The 21404-nt window shown below is 48.2% G+C and overlaps 1 protein-coding gene across 2 annotated transcripts in view; it reads left to right on the top strand.

Annotated features, from left to right (window-relative positions):
- The window catches only part of CRAMP1 (cramped chromatin regulator homolog 1), a 74580-nt gene extending 56910 nt beyond the window's left edge, over nucleotides 1–17670 (top strand). The window contains exons 12-21 of one of the 2 annotated variants that reach the window (XM_080680806.1): nucleotides 4542–4723; nucleotides 4813–4887; nucleotides 6432–6513; nucleotides 7488–7592; nucleotides 7823–8001; nucleotides 8681–8749; nucleotides 9351–9582; nucleotides 10344–10508; nucleotides 11619–11764; nucleotides 15686–17670. In XM_080680806.1, coding sequence (XP_080536932.1) covers nucleotides 4542–4723; nucleotides 4813–4887; nucleotides 6432–6513; nucleotides 7488–7592; nucleotides 7823–8001; nucleotides 8681–8749; nucleotides 9351–9582; nucleotides 10344–10508; nucleotides 11619–11764; nucleotides 15686–15850 — 1400 coding nt within the window. In that variant the 3' untranslated portion in view covers nucleotides 15851–17670. The remainder of the gene's footprint in view (nucleotides 1–4541; nucleotides 4724–4812; nucleotides 4888–6431; nucleotides 6514–7487; nucleotides 7593–7822; nucleotides 8002–8680; nucleotides 8750–9350; nucleotides 9583–10343; nucleotides 10509–11618; nucleotides 11765–15685) is intronic. The other variant, XM_080680807.1, reaches the window with a different exon arrangement.
- Nucleotides 17671–21404: the final 3734 nt, after the last annotated feature.

Consider the following 21404-nt stretch of genomic DNA (forward strand, 5'->3'; position numbering starts at 1 on the left):
CTGACCTTCCATTCTGAATGAAAGTTTTGCTGGGTAGAGTAATCTTGGTTGTAGGTTCTTGCTATTCATCACTTTGAATATTTCTTGCCACTCCCGTCTGGCCTGCATAGTTTCTGTTGCGAAATCAGCTGACAATCATATGGGTGCTCCCTTGTAGGTAATTAACTGTTTTTCTCTTGCTGCTTTTAATATTCTCTCTTTGTCTTTTGCTCTTGGCATTTTAATTATGATGTGTCTTGGTGTGGTCCTCTTTGGATTCCTTTTGTTTGGGGTTCTGTGCACTTGTAAGTCTATTTCTTTCACCAGGTGGGGGAAGTTTCCGGTCATTATTTCTTCAAATACGTTTTCAGTATCTTGCTCTCTCTCTTCTTCTGGCACCCCCATAATTCTGATGTTGGCACGCTTGAAGTTGTCCCAGAGGCTTCTTACACTATCTTCAACTTTTTGGATTCTTTTTTCTTTTTGCTTTTCCGGTTGAGTATTTTTTGCTTCTTTGTATTTCAAATCTTTGACTTGATTCTTGCATTCCTCTAGTCTGCTGCTGGGTCTCTGTATAATATTTTTTATTTCAGTCAGTGTATGTTTAATTTCTAGTTGGTCCTTTTTCATATCCTCCAGGGTCTCACTAAATTTATCGGCCTTTTCTAGGATATTCTTGAAAAGCCTTATAACCGTGGTTTTTAATTCTATTTCCAGTTGTTTGTTTTCCTCCATTTCTTTCGTTTGGTTTGTGATCAGTTTCTTTGTCTCCGCATTTTCGTTGCTTCCCTGAATTGGTAGGGTAGCTTTGTGTGCTAGGTTTTTTATATGGCCCTGTGGGTCAGCCTCACCAGTTAACCTGAGGTGCACACTCTTGGTGCACCCCTTTGTGGACTGTGTGTACAGCCTTGTTGTAGTTAAGTCTTGATTGTCGTTGGTATCACTGGGAGGAATGGACCTCCAGGCCCATTGGCTGTGAGGATCAGCTGCGTCTACGCTGGGGGAAGTTTGGTGCTGGAGACAGCCTTATAGGATTAAACTTGCAAAATTGCTAAAGCCTCTGTGCTCAGCTTGGATGGGGTGGAGTCTCAGGGCGGAGCAGACAGTCCTGGCTTCCCGTCAGCCCTGCCCTTGCCGCGCGTGCCTCCAGACCTCTGCCTTCTGCGGCTCCCCTGAGTTTCCGCCTGACAGTCCAGATTCCCTCCATAAGAGCGTGGGTCCCCAGGGGCTCGCCCGGAAATGGGGTTCAGTGCAGTCAGAACTGTGGTTCAGTGCAGTCGGATCTGGGGTCAGTGCAGTCAGGAGCTTCCGACTTCCTTCCGCTAGGGAAAGCCTGCGGCAACCTCTGCATTCAGTCTTCTCTGCGAGAGCGCGCGCGCGCACCTGTAAACCCCTGCCCGCCGCGGGTCCCCCAAGTCTCCAAGTCTCCGTGTGCCTTTCTCTCTACCTGAGGGTTCAGACTCCCCCTCTATGAGCCTGGGTCCACGGGGTTTAGCCTGGAACTGGGGTTCAGTGCAGTTGGAACTGGGGTTCAGTGCAGTCGGGGGCTTCCTTCCCCCTCCCGCCAGAGAATGTCAGCCAGGCACTCAGCCGCTCTTCCTCTCTGCGCGCATGTCTCCATACCTCAGCCCTTTGCCGCTCCTCTGATTCTCCATGAGCTTTTCTCTTTCCTTCTAGTTGTAAATTTTCCACTCAGCCAGCCTTCCTGTGGTTCTGGATGATGTCCGTTCTGTCTTTTAGTTGTAGTTTTGAAATTGTTGTGTGAGGCAGCAGTTTAGGTATTTACCTATGCCGCCATCTTCGTCCTCTTTCTTTTTTTTTTTTTATGACATTGCTATACAAGCATCATGTCTTTTTTTTTTTTTTAATTTTTTATTGATTTTTTACAGAGAGGAAGGGCGAGGGATAGAGAGTTAGAAACATCAATGAGAGAGAAACATTGATCAGCTGCCTCCTGCACACTCCCTACTGGGTATGTGCCCACAACCAAGGTACATGCCCTTGACCAGAATCGAACCTGGGACCCTTTAGTCCGCAGACCAATGCTCTATCCACTGAGCCAAACCGGTTAGGGCTTCGTCCTCTTTCTTAATTAAGGATGCTTCTAGACCAGTGGTCAGCAAACTCATTTGTCAACAGAGTGGCAAACCGTGGCTCGCGAGCCACAGTTTGCCAACCTCTGTTCAAGACTAATCCACCAGCAGTGCTAGAATCCATACTAGTGCTTAGAGGACCTGGTCTCTGGATACCATGAGTGTCAGTGTAACCTCACAGATTTACAAATAAAGAAAAAGGGAAGGAGGCCAGTGTGGCTCAGTGGTTGAGCCTCAACCTGCGAACCAGGTCACAGTTCGATTCCCAGTCAGGGCACATGCCTGGGTTGCAGGCTCGATCCCTGGTAGGGGGAGTGCAGGAGGCAGCCGATCCAATGATTCTTTCTCATCATTGATGTTTCTCTCTCTTCCTCTCCTTTCCTCTCTGGAATCAATAAAAAATATCTTGAAAAAGAAGGGAAGGAGACCAATTCTACCACAAATCAAGGGTGCTTTGCAGCAGCATCCTATCTAATAAAAGAGTAATATGCAAATTAACCCTCACTCCGCTACACCCTCAAGCCACGCCCACCAGCCACGCCCACCAGCCAATCAGAGCGAATATGCAAATAAACCCAACCAAGATGGCTACGGCCACGGAGAGCAGGAGGGAGGCTTGGGTTTCCCTGGCAATGGAGGAAGCCAAGCTTTCCACCCGCCCTTGCAGGCCTAGGCCTCCACTCCAGGCTACAAAGTTTCAATGATAGAAGATACATAAACCCAAACAGAAATGGCTGCAGCCACAGAGCTGGAAAGAGCAGGAGGCTAGGGTTGCTCCCGGTGATGGAGGAAGCCAAGCTTTCCGCACACCCTGGCTGGCCCAGGCCTCCGCTTAAGGCTACAAAGTTTCAATTATAGAAGATACATAAATCCCCCCAAAAAAGACTGCCTCCATGGAGCAAGCAGAAGGCTTGGCTCCGCTCCACGCTACAAAGTTTCAATTGTAGAAGATAAATATACCCCAGATACCAGGGCCTCCGCTTGGGTCACCAGGGGGCGTGGCCGGCCTGCAAACCACCACAGGCCCCTCGCCCAGGCCGCCCCACGCCCCAAGGGAACCCCCACCCTGATCCGGGACATCCTTCAGGGCAAACCAGCTGGCCCCCACCCGTGCACCAGGCCTCTATCCTAGCTAATAAAAGAGTAATATGCAGATTGACCATCACTCCAACACACAAGATGGCTGCCCCCATGTGGACACAAGATGGCCAGCAAGGGAGGGCAGTTGGGGGCGACCAGGCCAGCAGGGAAAGGCAGTTAGGAGGGACCCAGGCCTGCAGGGGAGAGCAGTTAAGGGTGACCAGGCCTGCAGGGGAGGGCAGTTAGGGGTGACCAGGCTGGCAGGGGAGGGCAGTTAGGGGTGACCAGGCTGGCAGGGGAGTGGTTAGGGGGTGATCAGGCTGGCAGGCAGAAGCGGTTAGGAGCAATCAGGAAGGTATGCAGGCGAGCAGTTGGGAGCCAGCAGTCCTGGATTGTGAGGCCCAGTGGGATCGGGCCTAAACGGGCAGTCAGACATCCCTCGAGGGGTCCCAGATTGGAGAGGGTGCAGGCTGGGCTGAGGGACACACACACCCCTGTGCACGAATTTTGTGCACCGGGCCTCTAGTCTATGATAATAAGAACAGCTAGCAGAGTCCCAAAATAGTGGTTCCTAAATAACTACTTTCTGTCCCTCTATTTCTGGGTCGGTTTTTTGTATAATTAGAGATTTAGACCAGGCATCAGCAAACTATGGCCCACGGCCTCATTGTTATATATAAAGTTTTATTGACACATGGCTGCGCTCATTGGTGCATACACATGTTGCCTGTAGCTGCTTTTGTACTACAGCTGCAGAGTTAAGATTAGCAGAGGCTGCAGGCCCACAAAGCAATATTTATTATCTTTAAAGAGAGAGTTTGCTGACCTCTGTTCTACACCAGATGTTCTGCTAGGTTCTTCTAGCTCTGCAAAATGAATGCCTAGCTGCCTTTCCCACCAAGGATCAAACAAAATGGTAAAGTTTCTTTTTTTTTTTTTTTTTATTTTATTGATATTTCACAGAGAGGAAGGGAGAGGGATAGAGAGCTAGAAACATCGATGAGAGAGAAACATCGATCAGCTGCCTCCTGCACACCTCCCACTGAGGATGTGCCCGCAACCCAGGTACATGCCCTTGACCGGAATTGAACCCGGGACCCTTCAGTCCACAGGCCGACGCTCTATCCACTGTGCCAAACCGGTTTTGGCAGTGGTAAAATTTCTTTATCCTGTCAGGAAGAGCTATGATCTGCTCAGGTTGGAAACTAGAATTTCAGGGAGAAAGATGGAAAAGCAGGTTTTATGGGACTAAGAAAAAGGGAACTCCTTTCCAGGAAACAACAGGTTATCAGGAATTTTTCTTGGTTTTCTTTCCAGTAGAACTCCATTCACACTGGAGATGTTGCTGGGTGAGGGTAGTTCTATTCACTTTCCCTTCTCCTTTTCTAGGTTTGAGAAACCCTCCAAGACCCCTCTTGGTGGCTGGTTCCTCTAGTACAGGAAGCAGTGACTCAGATGGTGGACTTTTTGCTGTCCCAACAACTTTGCCACCCAACAGCCGACATGGGAAGCTCTTCTCTCCTAATAAAGAGACAGAATTGACTTTCCTTCAGCACCTGAACTCCATCAGTGTAAGTGCAGGGAGTGCACCCCTCTGCTTGCCTGCAGACCCATGTTTGCTGTGAAAACACTCAGGGATTGGGCACTGTTTTCCTCACAGATGCAGTCGGATTTCTTCTTGCCAAAGCCCCGGAAACTGCAGAACCGGCACCTACGGAAGCCTCTGGTGGTCCAGGTCAGGAACACTGGTCAGGTTTGCATAGCTGGGCTCCCCCAGGCCAAGCTGCCCAACACACTGGTTTTCTCCCATGTCTTGAGTGTTCAACTGAAATGGAGAATCCCTGCCACTTTCTTCCTTCTTATGAATAAGATAAATAAAGTAATAACAGTGACCCTTACTGTACCTGAAAATAAAGATAATCTTACCCTGGCCTCTATGCTCAGTGGTTAGAGTGTTGGCCCTCAATCGGAAGGGTCACGGGTTCGATTCCCGTCAAGGGTACGAACCTCATTTGCAGGGTAAATCCCTGGCTCTGGTCAGGGTGCATGCAGGAGGCAACCAATAGATGTGTCTCTCTCACATTTATGTTTCTCTCTGTCTCTCGCCCACCCTTCCAGTCTCTCTAAAAAAAAATCAATGGAAAAATATCCTTGGGTGAGGATTAACTAAACAAAACAAAAAAGATAATCTTTATATAACAAATACCACGTGCAAAAAAGAAAGTTATGGGACTCGAGTCCTAAGAATGTTTTGGATTTGGATATATTTGAGGATGCTCAGAACATGTAAATATGTAGTCAGTGGAAGCAGTTGGTAAGGTATATGGATAGGCCATAATGATAAACCCTGGTGGATCTGTAGGTGACATATGCAGACCAGAGAGGGAGATACAGGAATGAGACACACGTGAGAAAAAGGACAGTTTATTTGGAACTAAAAGGATAAAAGAGGTGAAGTGGAAATTCTGGTATGACTTTGGGCTTAGAAAGTTATTAATGTGCATTGTTTTGGGATTAATGCATAGTTCTCTTTTGTTAGACCCTTAGAAATCTTTTGAGATTAATGATGGTCCTAGGAAGGAAGATGTATTCTAAAGCCCAAGTGGGTTTTGTATGTGTGTTTGTGTGTAGACTACAAGTAGACTCTTGAACAGTGCAGGGGTAAGGAGTGCTAACCTCCTGCACAGTCAAAAATCTGTGTATAACTTTTGACTCCTTCAAAACTTAAGTTGTCCCTCAGTATCTGCAGGGGATGGGTTCCAGGATGCCCAATGGGCACCAAAATCTATGGATACTCAAGTCCCCTGTATAAAATGGTGTCAATCAATGCATATAGTCGGCCCTTTACATCTGCGGGCTCCCAACAGTGAATTGAAAACAGTACAGGCTGCCTGGGGCGACAAGGCTGGCAGGGGGCTTAGTGAGGGACAACCAAATGACTGAACAGCAGGCTGTATGGGGCGACCAGTTGCATTCCATCCAAATCCAGAAGAACATTCTGAATTAACAGTGGATGGTTCTGACATTACTCCAGTTTCCCTGGGGGAAGGTTTGATCCCTCGGGATTTTTTTCAGAGAGGACCCAATGTTCAGAGTTTGCCGAGTCCACAGGACATAGCCATCCTCAGACTGTCCCAGGTGCTCTTGTGTTATTAGTCCTAGAACCCAGAACCACCTGCTTACAAACTCAGCTCACTGTTGTCTGGAATATCCCTTTACAAGTCTTTGCTGGTTTCCTGAGTGATTTTTATTATCTGATTGGCAGTTTTCCCTCCACAGAGAACCCTGCTTCCTAGGCCTTCTGAAAACCAGTCCCACAATGTCTGCTCCTTCTCTATCATGTCAAATTCCTCCATAACCGGTAAGCACTGGGTCTCCTGGGGTTGGCCCTTCACTCCTTACTTACTTTCATGTGGCCTCGTCTTTGGGGATGACAGGCATTTGCTTTGATGGCTACTGGAGTGACATTCGCAGCATTCCTTTGTCCATTCTATCAGCAGAGACTGAGTGTGCCCCTGAGCCAGGCAGGCATGGCCCTCTGACAGGTGGAACGCAAGCAGCTTCCTTCCAAGGTGGGCTCAGGTAGCTGTGTTAGGGATGCTTTGCTTAGTTAAGTCCACCCTCTCTGTATAATGTCTTTTCAGTTGTTTTTTTGTTTTGAGCTTGTTAGTTTGTTTTTTGTGTGTTGTTTTTTTTGTTAGGCAGTTTAGGGAAAAAATGTACAACTCAGGCCTTCATAGATAGGTCTCTAAGGTCAATGGGGGCCCTGGCTCTTTGAAATAAATTTTCTTACTTTAGTGAGAATTGTTCAGTGAAACACATAACTCTGATTTAGCTTTTAAATCAGTATTGATTTTCACATTTCAGACTGACTTACTGCTGGACCCAGACAGCTGTTTATTGCTTTTTCTCATGCCTTCTTTTCATCTACAGGAAGCCTAGTAGGAAAGAGCCCAATTGCAGAGGCAGAATCATAGTCCAAGATTTGATGCTCTCGTTGCTTCAGAGGAGCTTGTAGCTTCACTTGGGTGTGCATCACCCTTAAAGGGCCATCCCCAGGGGATGACATTGCTGACAGCACCCTTTTCAGCAGCCCCCATGGGCCACAGTGGTGTTGTCATCATGGGTGCCAGAGCTTTCTCCTCATCAGGGGCCTGTTTGACCTCTGACTTCCCCAAGTTAGCATGTTTTTGGGATGTTCAGTGGTGTCATCTTGGCTCAGCTTCCATGGTCCCAACTGGCTGTGAAGCCAACCCTGAGTAGTACCAGCCATGCAGTCAGAGAGCACTGGGGCAAGTGGGCTTGATGCGACTGCTTCTGTTTTTGTCCTCACAGGTAGAGGCTCATTCCGGCCCATCCAGTCTTCCCTCACCAAAGCAGCTCTGTCTCGGCCGATCATGCCCAAGGTCCTTCCGCCCCAGGCCACAGGCCACCTGGCCAGTAAGTTTCTGTGACTGGCATGGTGACAGACACCATGTGAGGCTTGTGAATGATGTTTCTGTTTTCTTCTTCCCCCAAACCATGCTCTCATTATCCTCCAGAGAGAACAGAAAATCTGTTTCCCTTGCCTTGAAATGAGGTGTGAGGGAGAGGCTATTCCTGTGAGCGCTGTGGAGTATGTTTGGGGTTGTCAGTAGAGCTCCCATTGGCAATGCCTTTTCTGTTGCCAGGTGCTGTCGACTTAGCAGCTACAAGTGCCGGCATCATCCCCGGGAGCCCCCTCCCTGTCTTGGATGCTGAGGGTTTGTCTGGCATCTCTCCACTGTCTTCAGATGAGGCAACAGCTACCCTTTCGGGTCAGGACTCCACTGGCACCCTCCAGAATGGAGACCCCATCCCTACTGTGGGGGTGAGTGTTTAGAAGGGCTTCTTAGAGTTACCACCAGCTTCCAGGATGGGTTGGTCACTCTCCAGAGGGATGGGAGCCGAGATAATGGGGCTAATGTCATGCTGGACCCTAATTCTGCCTCAGGAGTGGGACGGGCCTGATGGACCAGAGGGGAGTCACTGAACCAGGGAGGCTGGGGCATGCGTGAGCTCTGCGTGGCTCAGGGGGGAACCATGGAAGGAGACAGAGTGGGGACTGGTTTGCTGGGTGACACTGGAGAATCCAGAACTGAGATAAGCAAGATCTCTATGTCAGCAGACTTCTCAGATGTCAGCTTGGTCTGAGAAGGAACTTTAACCAAGTGGACCAACAGTGGGCCCTAGTGATCTCTAACTGCCACTCCTCTCCGATTCTCTCAGTGCTCTGTTTTCACAGCCAGCCCGGCCTGAGGACTATGAGGTTTTGAATTGATAATCTTAAGTGCAGGGACTTCCTGGCCCACCTTCTGGAAGCAGTGAGCTTGCTTGTCTTCACAGGAAGAGATTTCTAACATAGACCTCAATGGGTCCCTGTAATGTTGGCTGTTAAGAAGCCGGGGAGTGGAACGGCTCTTGTCTCAGGAGCTTAATAGCCATTGGGCAGAGTTCTGGCATACTGATTGTAAGAGCTCTTAGGCATTCATGGTGATCTTTTCTTGTAGGGTACAAGCGATCCATTCATCAGCATCCCCTCGAGGCCTGAGCAGGAGCCAGTGACGGAAGGTTTCCAGGTAGAGTGTGCTGTTGGCTGCTGAGCAGAATAGCTGCCCCAGAGCCCCCCTCCATTGCTGAGTCCCTGTGCTCATGGTCTTGCCAGCAGACCTAGCCTCCCTGCTGTGAGTTGCCAGGATGTAACAAGGACACTCGGATATCCAGTGGTTTTATCCCCCCATTCCCTAGATAGAGGGAGCATGCATCTTCCATCTCAGGTTTCTCCTCTTCCACGTGGCTGGCTGATTCAGACACAGTTCTGGAAGATCAGTTTCTTGGGCTACGGGGAGGAGATCATCAACTGGCAGCATTTCTTGGCACTTACCTTCTGCCTGGGTGTTACCAGCTGTCTTGCCGGCAGGGAAAGCAGGTCCAGATGTCCAGGGCATCATGGCCAAGGCCGCCCTGGCATGGCCTTCCAAATCTGAATCCCCAGAGTAGATTCTGGAGAAATAAATGTGTTTCTTACTAGAAAGGAAGAGGTGTCTTCTATGGTCACCACCTCTCTGTTGACTTGCCCATCACTTGGTTATCATCTTCTGGGGTTGAGGTTGATTTTTTTGTTCCTTATTAGGGGATTGATTGATCCATTGTATCTGAATAATTCCCATCTCCCACCAGGGTTCACCTGTCCTCTCCTTAACTGAGCTATCCAAGGCTCCTCTGCACAATGGGCTTTCCACCCAGTTGCCCTTGGCGGAGGGCTCCAGCACTCGGCTCTCTCCGCCTAACGTTTCTGCTCTACTGGACATCTCCCTGCCTGGCCCGCCTGAGGACGTGCTCTCGCAGGGAGAGCCTGCCACTCAGATCAGCGACTCCATCATTGAGATCGCCATCAGCTCTGGCCAGTACGGTAAGGAACAGGCACACCCTTCTTGGAATCAATTCCCCATTAGGATGGGGGATCCAGGCTTGTCCTTGATCTCCCAATGAGCATTTGCCAAACCTGCTGGGTATGTTCCCATTCCACTCCCACTTTTGCACCTGCCACCTATATGGCCTTGCCCAGCAGAGGCAGAGGCAGCACTGGTGAACAAGGTACAGTTGGACCTACAGCTGTGTATGGTCTGGTGGGACTGCTCCTGGCCTTGAGACCAACAGGATTAGGTGGGCCGTTGTCCTAGTTAGTAATGAATCTAGGTGGATGCCTTTGGGTTTTGCAAGTTCCAGGAGGGGGTTGGACTGGTATCCTGGTAGCAGTGGTGTGGTTGGCACTTGCTGGTATGATTCAGGCCATGGATTCAGATTAAGCTGAGTTCACAGGCTAGTAGTGAGTGGCTGTGGGCAGGTCACCACTCATTTGTGAACTGGGAATAGCATGTAATTTCACAGGGCTATTGTAAGCAACCATGAGAGGATTTAGGTGAAGCTCTCGGCATAGTGCCTGGCTCATCAGTGATAGCTGTGGCCATTGTCGTTCCCTAAGATGGGTATGTGTTCCTGCTGCAGGGGATCCCCTCCACAGATCAGTGTTGTTCATCATCTGTGGGGATCCCGGACCTCCAGAGTTTAGTGGCACACAGCTGTGCTGACTCGCTGCCTTGTGGTAGGTTGGAGAAGCAGAGTGCTGTTCACCCCCACGTGGCATCTCTGACCCAGGATTTTGGTTGACAGGCGAAGGAGTCCCTCTTTCTCCATCAAAACTAAATGGCAGTGACAGTTCCAAGAGTCTTCCTTCCCCATCCAGTAGCCCCCAACCAGACTGGATTGCCTCCCCCACCCATGACCCCCAGTGGTGCCCCAGCGACCCCACGGACTCATCCCTTGGCAGCTTGTTTGGTGAGTGTCTTTGGGGGGTGCTCAGGTCTCTGTTCCAGACCAGCAGGGACGAGCAGGGCTCCACATGGTGAACTTGGTGGGGGTCTAGAGTCTGGATTCTCCTTGCCATCTTTCAGAACTCCCACTAGAACTGTTTGCTTGTTTTCCAGGATTTATTTTTCTGCACCACTTACATTTGGGAAAATGTCCAGATCTCCAGTGTACAGTTCACTGAGCTTTGACAAACATGACATTCTTGTAACCCGCAGCCCGGTTGCGATGTAGCCCATGTCCATCTCCCCACACAGTCCCCTGTGCTCTTCTCTAGTCCGACCAGCTGTCCTGGCCCCTCCCCTACTAGGGCCTGCTCTTGCCACCAACGGCAGGGTAGAAGAAATTGGCTTCCTCTTTCTGTTCTCAGTAAAGTATTCTGATGTGGACAGTCCAGCTGTCTTGCAACATGCTGACTAGTTTGGCACGTTCACAGGATGTGTTCATCCTCGTTGGACACCAAGCGTTCGTGTGATGGGAAGGGGATGTTAGGGAAAGACACAATGATCTCAGTGTCCTATGTAAGAGGGCCTCCGGGACATGTCTGGGATTTATGCGCTTTGCATTTTTAGAGAGCAGCCAGTACGTGCACATGGCCATCAGACTGCAGCCCCAGAGGGGGTTGTGCTGTACACATGTTGAACAGGGTCAGCACCTTGCGTGGACGCCACACCTGATGGCCCAGAATGTGGGTCTGGTCTGGGTGATGCAGGGAGCCAGCATCCGATGAGTGTTTCCTGTTATAAGAGGTCCATAGAACAGTATAGATCTCTGCAAAGTCAAATACAAGTCATGAAAAATGGGAAACCTCATTACATGGAGGTGGGAGTGGTGACTGGACAGTGGAGCACTGAGGGCCCCTAAAATATGAGGCCTACTTACATGTGCTTCTGAGGACCCACCAAGGCTCCTCATTTGAGAAAAGCCAGGTTGGCTACAGCTCCACACCAAGCACTGTGTGCAAGCGTGCAGATAAATGCCTGTATGGGCCTGGCGAGGGTACCTCCAGCCCTCAGGATTCTTCCCTTGACCTGGAGCAGACCAAGCCATCTCAGGGCTTGATCCTCCTTCTCTTGGCAGCGAGCTTCATCTCTTCGGAGAAAGGCCGAAAGATGCTGCCGACTCCAGTGGGGACCCACAGTGGCACCTCCCTGCTGGGCCCCAGCCTGCTAGATGGAAACTCGAGAGATTCGTTTGTGTCCAGATCCCTGGCCGATGTGGCAGAGGTAAGTACACAATCTTATGCCTGGACTTGACCACCAGCCCTTATTCCAGAGGTGGCCAAGTCCCTCAAGCAGACCTGTTTGGTTATTAAGAATTTTTCATCAAGCCCTAACCAGTTTGGCTCAGTGGATAGAGCGTCGGCCTACGGGCTCAAGAGTCCCAGGTTCAATTCCCGTCAAGGGCATGTACCTTGGTTGCAGGCACATCCCCAGTAGGAGGTGTGCAGGAGGCAGGTGATCGATGTTTCTCTGTCATCGATGTTTCTAACTCTCTATCCCTCTCCCTTCCTCTCTGTAAAAAATCAATAAAATATATTTTAAAAAAAATTTTTTTTTCATCAAGATATTAAAACCAGCCCTGACCGGTTCAGCTCAGTGGATAGAGCGTCGGCGACCGGGGCACGTGCACTGAAGGGTCTTGGGTTCGATTCCGGTCAAGGGCAAGTACCTTGGTTGCGGGCACATCCCCGGTAGGGGGTGTGCAGGAGGCAGCTGATCAATGTTTCTCTCTCATTGATGTTTCTAACTCTCTATCCTTCTCCCTTCCTCTCTGTAAAAAAATCAATAAAATATATTTTTTTTTTTTAAAAAAAAGATATTAAAAACAGGAGCCAGTACATGTACATCCAGGTTTCTGGCTTCTGAGAAAGGAAATTCTAGTGGCAAACAACAAAGTAATAGCTGAGCTCTGAAGGCATTAAAACGTAGGAAATTCAGGGTTGACTGTGGGGGCTCTGCAGGCGACCAAAGCACTGATTGGATCTCATTGTGGCCTATACCAGCCGCTTGACCTCAAGCAGGTAATGCTGCCTCTGTGCGGGGCTGATGCCATTGGTAGAAGAGTAAAGAGCACTTGTAGGTGACTTTGTCATCACTGCTGGTACCTGACAGGAGAGGGCCTTCAAACAGCCCCTCCCTGTGTCATTACTTGTTGCTGCCTCCCAAGCAGGAGAATGGGTTCTGCAGGAAGGGCACAGATACTCCCTCGGGCTCCTCCCATGGTGAGGGTGATGACAATAAAAGTCACATTATGGCAGACCCTCGATGTGCAGGCAAGGCTCAGTTTGTGACCCTCATCTTTGGACCAGGATGCAGTTGTCCCTCTTTCTTAGGCCAGGCTACCTGCTCAGGTAGCCACCCAGGCTCCATCCAACATGTTATGAGTATTGTTTGACCAAGAAAGGCTTGCAAGGATGTGCACTTACTGAAGGAGTAGAGACAGGTACATTTAACTATAAGGCAAGGTATGAAGTAACAGGTGCTGAAAGAATAATTTAGATAGGATATGCTTAAAATGAAGAGATTCCACATGTAGAATGCCACATGGGCTTGGTCCTGTTGTTAAAGTACTGGAACAGCATTTCCAAATCCTGGCTCCCTGAGATGCCAAGCTGTTGGTAGGTGTCCTTTGGGATTTTATAGTAAGACCAGTGGCCCAGTGCACAGATTCATGCACATTGAAAGGACATTAATTAGAAGGTGGCTGGTGGGGCAGGACTGGGCAAGATGGGCTGGACATGCCCTGGAACCAACCTCCTGTGGTCCCTCCCTGGCCGGCCGCACCTGGGCTGACGCTGTGGCTCAAAGGGCATCTGTGGAGTGAGTGGGGTCCCTCTGGCAGGTGGGGTCCCTCGGCCTGGCCTCCAGGGATCAGGCTGAAACTGGCTCTCCGACATCCCCTGAGCGGTCCCAGAGTGTGAGAGGGCACTCTGCAAAGTTGCTGTCATACAGGGTGTGGAATGCAAATGCAAGTGTGCAGTAAACCAGATTTGGGGCCAATAGTGCCCCAGCAACAACATAACCCATGGCCAAAAGTGGAATCACATGGCCCCTGCGAGGAATCGGGCTCCCTCCTCTCTGGTTTCAGGGTGCATCACCCGTGAGCTGTCACTGCCAAGTCACTGCAGCTTGGCAGCTCCTGATTGAGCATCTGCCCCCTGGTGGTCAGTGCACATCATAGCGAACAGTCGGACGGTCGGACACTTAGCATATTAGCCTTTTATATATATCGATTCTTGAGGGGAACCCTGGATCAGACAAGGCTAACACAGTGGTGTCCCATGGCCTCCTCAGCTCTCAGTATCCTGATGTGAGTCTTAATATCTGAGGAGCTTGTGGGAAGGCTTTTTGGAGGATTCTAAGCCAGCCCGTAACATGAATGGAAATTTCACCCAAATGCAAACTAAACAGTAATATAGTACATTTCCTCCCCCTCGTTGAGCATTTCTGGCCATAGAACCTTTATTTAGAGAACACCTTGTGACTGTAATGTCCTACACGAAGCTGGTCTCTTTCCCTTCCTGTGTCTATATGGACATGGTTTATAAGCCCCTGGCTCCTGTGGAAGTGGCCACTGCACAAACATCCCAAAACGACACACCTGGGCCCGCTGCAAAACACCTTGGACTTGTTAGAAGGGCAGACTCGGACCCGCCCCAGGGCCAGCGAACCAGAACCTGCATTTCTAATAAGATCTCTGGGTGGCCTGTTGCACACAAAGGTGAGCAGCACAGAACAAAGACAGGTACTATTCATGAACTACTAAATCCATAGCTAGTAACATATTTACCTCCAAAAATAGCAGTTGTTTAACACAAAGATCTGACCAAGAACTCTCCAACTCAAAAAACACGAGTGTGTTTTTTAGATACTGATAGTCCTTATCATCTAGAAGTGCATTCTGAAATGTGTGGCTGAAATGATCTGATGTTGGGATTTGAACAAAAGTGATGGGAGCAAAGAATGGGTGGGAGATGTGGGCCTAGATTGGCCACAGATCGATGAAGCTGGTGATGGATATGTGGGGAGAAAACAGTCGCTATTCTACTTTTTTCCTTCTTTTTAAAATCCTCACCTGAGGATATTTTTTTCCAGACAGAGCAGAAGGGAGGGAGGTGCGGGGGGCGGGCGGGGGGAGAGAAATGATGTGAGAGAGATACATCAATTTGTTGCCTCCCGCATGTAACCCAACTGGGGCGGGGTATTGAATCTGCAACCAAGGTGCATGCCCTTGACAGGGAATCAAACCCAAGACCCTTTGGTCCACAGGCCAACACTCCAACCTCTGAGCGAAACTGGCCAGGGTTTGCTCTACGTTTTGAAAACAAATTTAAGTTTGTTTTATATTTCTCACAATAAAAGATTTAAAATTCGGTTCAGGCTCAACTCAGAATTTTCCAAAACTTTTTAATTTCATATCATGCAATTTATTCATGATGTGCCAGGCACTGCTACAGGAACTAAGTGAATAAAACAAAGGCCCGTCCTCATGAGGCTTTCACTCCAGCACAGGAGGAAGACAGTAAATCCTGAAGACTGTATGGCAGAATGTTCCATGTTTTTGTCCACAGAAAAAAATCCCAGTAATTAAGGCCCTGCTATACACACTTAAGCCTCTCTCCTCTTATTCAACTGTTGTCCTTACTCACGGTCATATCCACCAGTTTTCTTGTTTCTGGAAGGGCCTTTGCACTTGCTGTTTCTTCTGACAGGAATGTGCTTCCCCTTTTCCCCATGGCAAACTATCCCCTTTCTCCACTTATGTCTCCTACAGGCCACCCCACAGTTTCTGCTTTCCACTCTGTGCCGTTTGCCTGTTTGTTTGACTGTCTTCCCTGACAAATCTCATATAAAGGGAAACACTGCTCTGATCCCAGCAACCAGCTGTGCCAGGCTCACAGTAGGCTCTCCTGCACACTTGTCAAAACAATAAGATTCCAAAACAATGGGCAATTCTGAGATTTTTCCCAGAGTACTAGGCCACCATTACATGGCAAGTTGATGGGAGATTCCAATCTCCACCGTAGAGAGAGCCAAGTTCATTCACCTTCTCCTGGAAGTCCTGATGGTGGCGAGTCTCCTCCAGTCTAGGTGGCAGGCCACCACCAGCTGATGTGGTCTTAACCTTGTGTCCTCTGCCCACAGGTCGTGGATTCCCAGCTGGTGTGCATGATGAATGAAAACAGCGTTGATTATATATCTCGATTCAACGACTTGGCCCAGGAGCTGTCCATTGCCGAGCCCAGCCGTCGAGAGGTTCTGTTTGATGGCAGTGGAAGTGGCCCCCCTGTCAGTGACCTATCCCAGTGAACATACAACGTACCTCGTGGTGGGGGCATCCTGGAGGCGTCAGAGGAGGGCTTACAGGGCTGGTGGTCCAGCCCTCAACTGTGATAGATGTAGAGAAAATACAAATCAAGCCCAGGACCCCCAGAAGATGGTCAGAATAGAGACCTCTGCACCCCAGAATATGCAAAATTCTGGAAGCTATATCCCAACGGGGAGAGGGCAGTAGTGGCCTGAGAGATAAGGACAAGTCCTGGAATGCCATACATCACTGTGGCATTGGAGCCATTCTTCGCCAGTCGTGGGATCTCATATTGGGGTCTGTGTAATGACCACATTTCTGCCCATGCATCTGCCTTGGTTGTTGTGTTGGACAGTTTAGTGGGTTTTCTTTCTGAAAGAAAGGAATGGGTGTGTGCCCAGGCGTAGTCTTTTGCCCTGGGGAGTTGTAATCTCCCTGCTCTCTATAAGGAGTCTCCAGGTCATGGCTGCATTCTTTCTGCCAAACCTTTACCACACTTTGATTGCTTCTCTGCAGAGTGATGATGGGAGGGGGTAAGGGGGGGACAGGGGACAGCTGGGCCTGGCCTGGGCTTTGCCTGGTGGTATCTGTACCATAAGACAGCGGACACTTCAGGGGACACTGATCACAGGACAGCAGAAGGGTCTCAGGCAGCGTAACTGGAGCCATCACCTCAGAAATACTGATCCTTGCCTAGTGCTTCCCTGTCTAGATGTGTTTTCTGAACAGGACAGGGAAAAAAAATCATGTCTTATCCAGGTTATATGGACTTGAGAAAAGAATCCTGCTAAGCTGGTTGGAGAATGTTTTTCTTGTGTTTTAAGAATTAGACAATGAGGAGGTAAACCAGTTTAGTTGGTTTCCTTCTTGCATCCATCTACAAGATTCTTCTAGGTGATCTATAATGTTACTTCTCTTTATTGGAACGATCCTAAGCACTTGTTTAACCACAGTTAAGACTTTCCTGATGAGTCCTTGAACTTCTGATGTGTTACTGTTTAGCATCTGAGACAAATGTACCTTGCAGGGGAATTTCTTTTTTTCAGTCTTCTCTTCCTTTCATTGGCCTAAGAGCAGAGCACACTGTGATGCGCAGGTTTAATCCCCCATGTCTCCTTTTGCCCGGTGGTCTCTTATTTTGCTCCTTCCTGTTCAGGGAATGCAGACAAGGATCATACATCCTGATGCAGTTAGAGCACTACCACATCCCTGTATTGTACTCAGTGAGCCTCCTTGGGTGACCAATTGTCACCATTGCAAGTAGTCCAGTGTCCAGTTCTTCCCCAGAATGGAGCTAACAAGGCTCCTGTGTTTGCTCAGCCTTGGGAAACTCAACACTTAATTCACCCTTTAGCCCACATTATGTGTGACCAGAAGCCAATGCTCTTGTGTTGGACTAGTAATACCTGAGCCACCATCCCACCTGCTGCTTCACCCTCCCCCGACAGTCAGGATCATCCACTTGAACCAATCTTCGTTTCTGTTGCTCACCTTTCCTCTTCCCCTGACTGGCGGAGAATGGCAGCTCTTGAGGCCAGTCCTGGTCCTCTACAGAGGCTTCTCCACAATGAGAGATCAGCCTGTGTGAAAAGGAGAGGAAAGGTCTTTTGTGTGTGCAAGAGAGTGGACACTTGATCCCATTGTCTCACCAGCTGTTTGCAGCCCTTTTAGGCTGCAGGCAGGGTCATTCGCTCCCAGCCATGGAGGAAACAGGACAGTTGGCTTCTAGGCAATAGCTTTTCTTTGTTTCAATTGTTTCTGATGCTTTTGCCTCTAATGTGGCTTCCTTATTTTAGATTTGGTTCTAGGCACCAACATCACTAAAAAAAAAAAAAAAAAGCCTTCTAGGCTCTTATTAGGAAAAGTCTCAAAGCTCTGAAGATATGAAAGAAAGGGACATGCTACCACTTTATTAAGAGATATAGACAACATTGAACCAGAGTATTTTTAAGCTACTTGTGTTTTGTGATCAATATATCAGCTTTCTGAAATTCACCTTATATTGAGCTGAACAATATCAGGATCGATCTCTCTCTCACTCTCTGACACTCACTCTCACTCTCTGGGCATCTGACTGTGTTAGGTCTGCAGTAGGATAATAGACCAGGCCAAGTTTAGGGCATGACCAGCTTCCTCATACTACTCCACTGTCTGGGACCAGAACCCATCAAGTAACATTAGAGCTGCCTGTGATGCCCAATGGCAGTGTGTACTGTGCCAGAGACAGTAGGGCTCCTGAGTTGCTTGTTCATCGGGGTCACCTCAAAGCAGTCTAGTTGGTAGTTTGGCACCTGTCAACCAGTGACGTCTAAAAGGAGAACAACTCTGGAGACTCGGATCAGCTTTTGTAGCTATTTAGCTGCAGCCCCTGCCTGGGTTTCTGGCATAGAATCCATTTGGGAGTACCTGACGGCTAGTGTCATTCAGTGGGGAAGTGGGCTAGGGAGGAGAGTAGACTGACTGTTCTCACCTCTAATAAAACTCACAAGATTCCAGAGAATTCTGCTGCTTCACTAGCAACCAGAGAAGTGTGTCTGTGACAAGCCAGTTCTCCAGGCATAACCCAGGTGTGAGACTCAAAGCTTTCCTATTGACTTAAATTTGGAAACGGCAAGGCAAGGGGTGGTGGATATGTTGTATGTTTGGATGGGGAGATGACCTGTAGGAGATGTTTTTTTAAGTGGAATCCTTTTCAACTCAAAACATATGAAAAGCAAGGTGAAGAACACACACACACAAAGTAATTGTTAAAGGCTGGAATTTTCAAAAGACCCAAGCTTCCCACCTGCTGCATCTTTCTCTGCCTTTCCAGTGGAAGTTGACAGTCTTAGTATGCACCTGTGGCTTCCTTGTGCATTTGAGCATGTTATAATTAAGAATAGATCAGTTTCTGAGACCTATTTCCATGGTCACTCTAATGTCTGGCATCTTTTTGCTGATTCATCTTTTGTAAAGGGTGGGATTGTCTCTGGTCTCAAGAGAGTTGGTGTTGTGGCCTTAATTCTTATTGTGACTATCCAGTGGTTAGCATTTTCTTCTTTAGAAAATGCAGAGGCAGATCGAAGTTTATGGTTCCACATGAGGTTTAGGATCACATTTTTTTATTTCTTAGTATCTTCTAGGTGTAGAGCACTTGCTCTGGGAGTGGGGATAATTGGAAACATTTCATAAGTTGATCTACTAGCTTTCCTACATCTCTGGGTTCTCAGCCTCAGAGTCCCATTCTTTATCATTCTGTCACTACTGATGGGTTTCCTTTTCAGTGTAAAAGCTTTTTTACCATCCAATCCAAACCTGTGCAGAGAAAAGTTATGGAATAGAAACACTGGAAATAAGTGGATAAGAATAGCAGCTGCTGTGGGTTTTTGTTGTTTAAAACTTTGAGACCTATCAGATGCATTTGTGAGGAAATAGGGCACTTTGTCTTAAGGGGCGGGGTGGGGGGGGCAGGAAAGAAAGAAACCACAGCAAACCTTTCCTGACTGTCAAAGCTCTCTCGTAATCCCACAGTAATTTATAAGTCATGTTAAGTAGGTTCAGTCTTGGAAGCACTACAGCAACCTGTACCCTGCATTCTGTAACAGGATAACTGGCTCCAGAGCTTCTGGTCTAGGCAGCAGAACTTACTGCTGTTTCTTTTAATAATCGTTAAGCCATATCATCTAAGGTTTTCGGCTTGTTTGAGATGTGAATTTGTTTAATAGATAATAAATATACATATACAGTGTATGTATAAAGCGGAATGCCTGTCCTTCCCGATTACTTTTTGTACCATATTGTAAATTACATTATTTATTCTTTACCAATTTTGGGAATAAAAGGTGTTTTGGTTATTTAATATAATAAAAGCTGTTAAACTTCTTATGTTTAAATTTCCAGTTTAACTTGTAAATCTGTTTTTATTGTGCATAAATACATACTAATACTTGATCTAATAATTATTGTTTCTGCCTTTTTCTTTAAGTATGCACTTTATTTTTTTAAATATACTTCTTTATTGATTTCAGAGAGGAAGGGAGAGGGAGAGAGAGATAGAAACATCAATGATAAGAGAGAATCATTGATTGGCTGCCTCCTGCTCGACCCCTATTGGGGATGGGCCCGCAACCTGGGCATGTGTCCTTGGCCGGAATCAAACCTTGAACCCTTCAGTCCACAGGCCAACACTATCCACTGAGCCAAACTGGCTAGGGCTAAGTATGCATTTTAGAAACAGTTCAGAGAAACCAAGATGGCGGCATACGTAAGCACCTAAACTGCTGCCTCGCACAACAATTTCAAAACTATAACTAAAAGACAGAACAGACACCATCCAGAACCACAGGAAAGCTGGCTGAGTGAAAATTCTACAACTAGAAGGAAAGAGAAAAGCTCACAGAAAATTGGAGGTACGGCAAAGGGTCTTTGTGCGTGCAGAGATGTAGGGTGGCTGAGAGCCTGGCTGACTTTCTCTGGCGGAAGGGGGAAGGAAGCCCCCGACCGCACTGAACCCCAGTTCTGACTGCACTGAACCCCAGTCCCGGGCAAAACCTCGTGGACCGAGGCTCATACAGGGGGAGTCTGGTCTGTCAGGTAAAGAGAAAGGCACCCGGAGACTCGGAGACCTGGGGAAGCCCCAGCGTGCCAGTGTGCACAAAGGCTGCGGAGGTTGCCACAGGCTTTCCCTAGTGGAAGGGAGAAGCTCCTGACTGCACTGAGCCCCAGTTCCAGGCAAGCCCCTGGGGACCCACGCTCTTGGGGGGGGAATCTGGACTCTCGGGCGGAGACTCGGGAGCCGGGGAAGGCAGAGGTCTGAAGGTGTGCATAATGGCAAGGCTGACTGGAAGCCAAGACTGTCTACTCCGCCCTGAGACTCCACCCCATTTAAGTTGAGCACAAAGGCTATTGCAATAAGGCTGTCTCCAGCACCGAACTTCTCCCAGCGTAGACACAGCTGATCCTTACAGCCAACTGGCCTGGAGGTCAATTCCTCCCAGTGATACCAACAACAATCAAGACTTAACTACAACAAGGCTGTACACACAGTCCACAAAGGGGTGCACCAAGAGTGTCCACCTCAGGTTAACTGGGGAGGCCGACCCACTGGGCCATATAGGAAACCTAGCACACAAATCTACCCTACCAACTCAGGGAAGCAGTGAAAATGCGGCGTCAAAGAAACAGATCACAAACGAAAGAAATTGAGGAAAACAAACAACTGGATATAGAATTCAAAACCACAGTTATAAGGCTTTTCAAGAATATCCTAGAAAAGGCCGATAAATATAACCAGACCCTCGAAGATATGAAAAAGGACCAACTAGAAATTAAACATACACTGACTGAAATAAAAAATATTATACAGAGACCCAAAAACAGAATAGAGGAACACAAGAATCAAGTCAAAGAATTGAAATACAAAGAAGCAAAAAACACTCAACCGAAAAAGCAAAAAGAAAAAAAAAATCCAAAAAGTTGAAGATAGTGTAAGAAGACTCTGGGACAACTTCAAGCGTACCAACATCAGAATTATGGGGGTGCCAGAAGAAGAGAGAGAGCAAGATACTGAAAACCTAT

This window comes from Plecotus auritus (genome assembly GCF_963455305.1).
Source record: "Plecotus auritus genome assembly, chromosome: 7".
In the NCBI taxonomy this organism is placed as follows: domain Eukaryota; kingdom Metazoa; phylum Chordata; class Mammalia; order Chiroptera; family Vespertilionidae; genus Plecotus; species Plecotus auritus.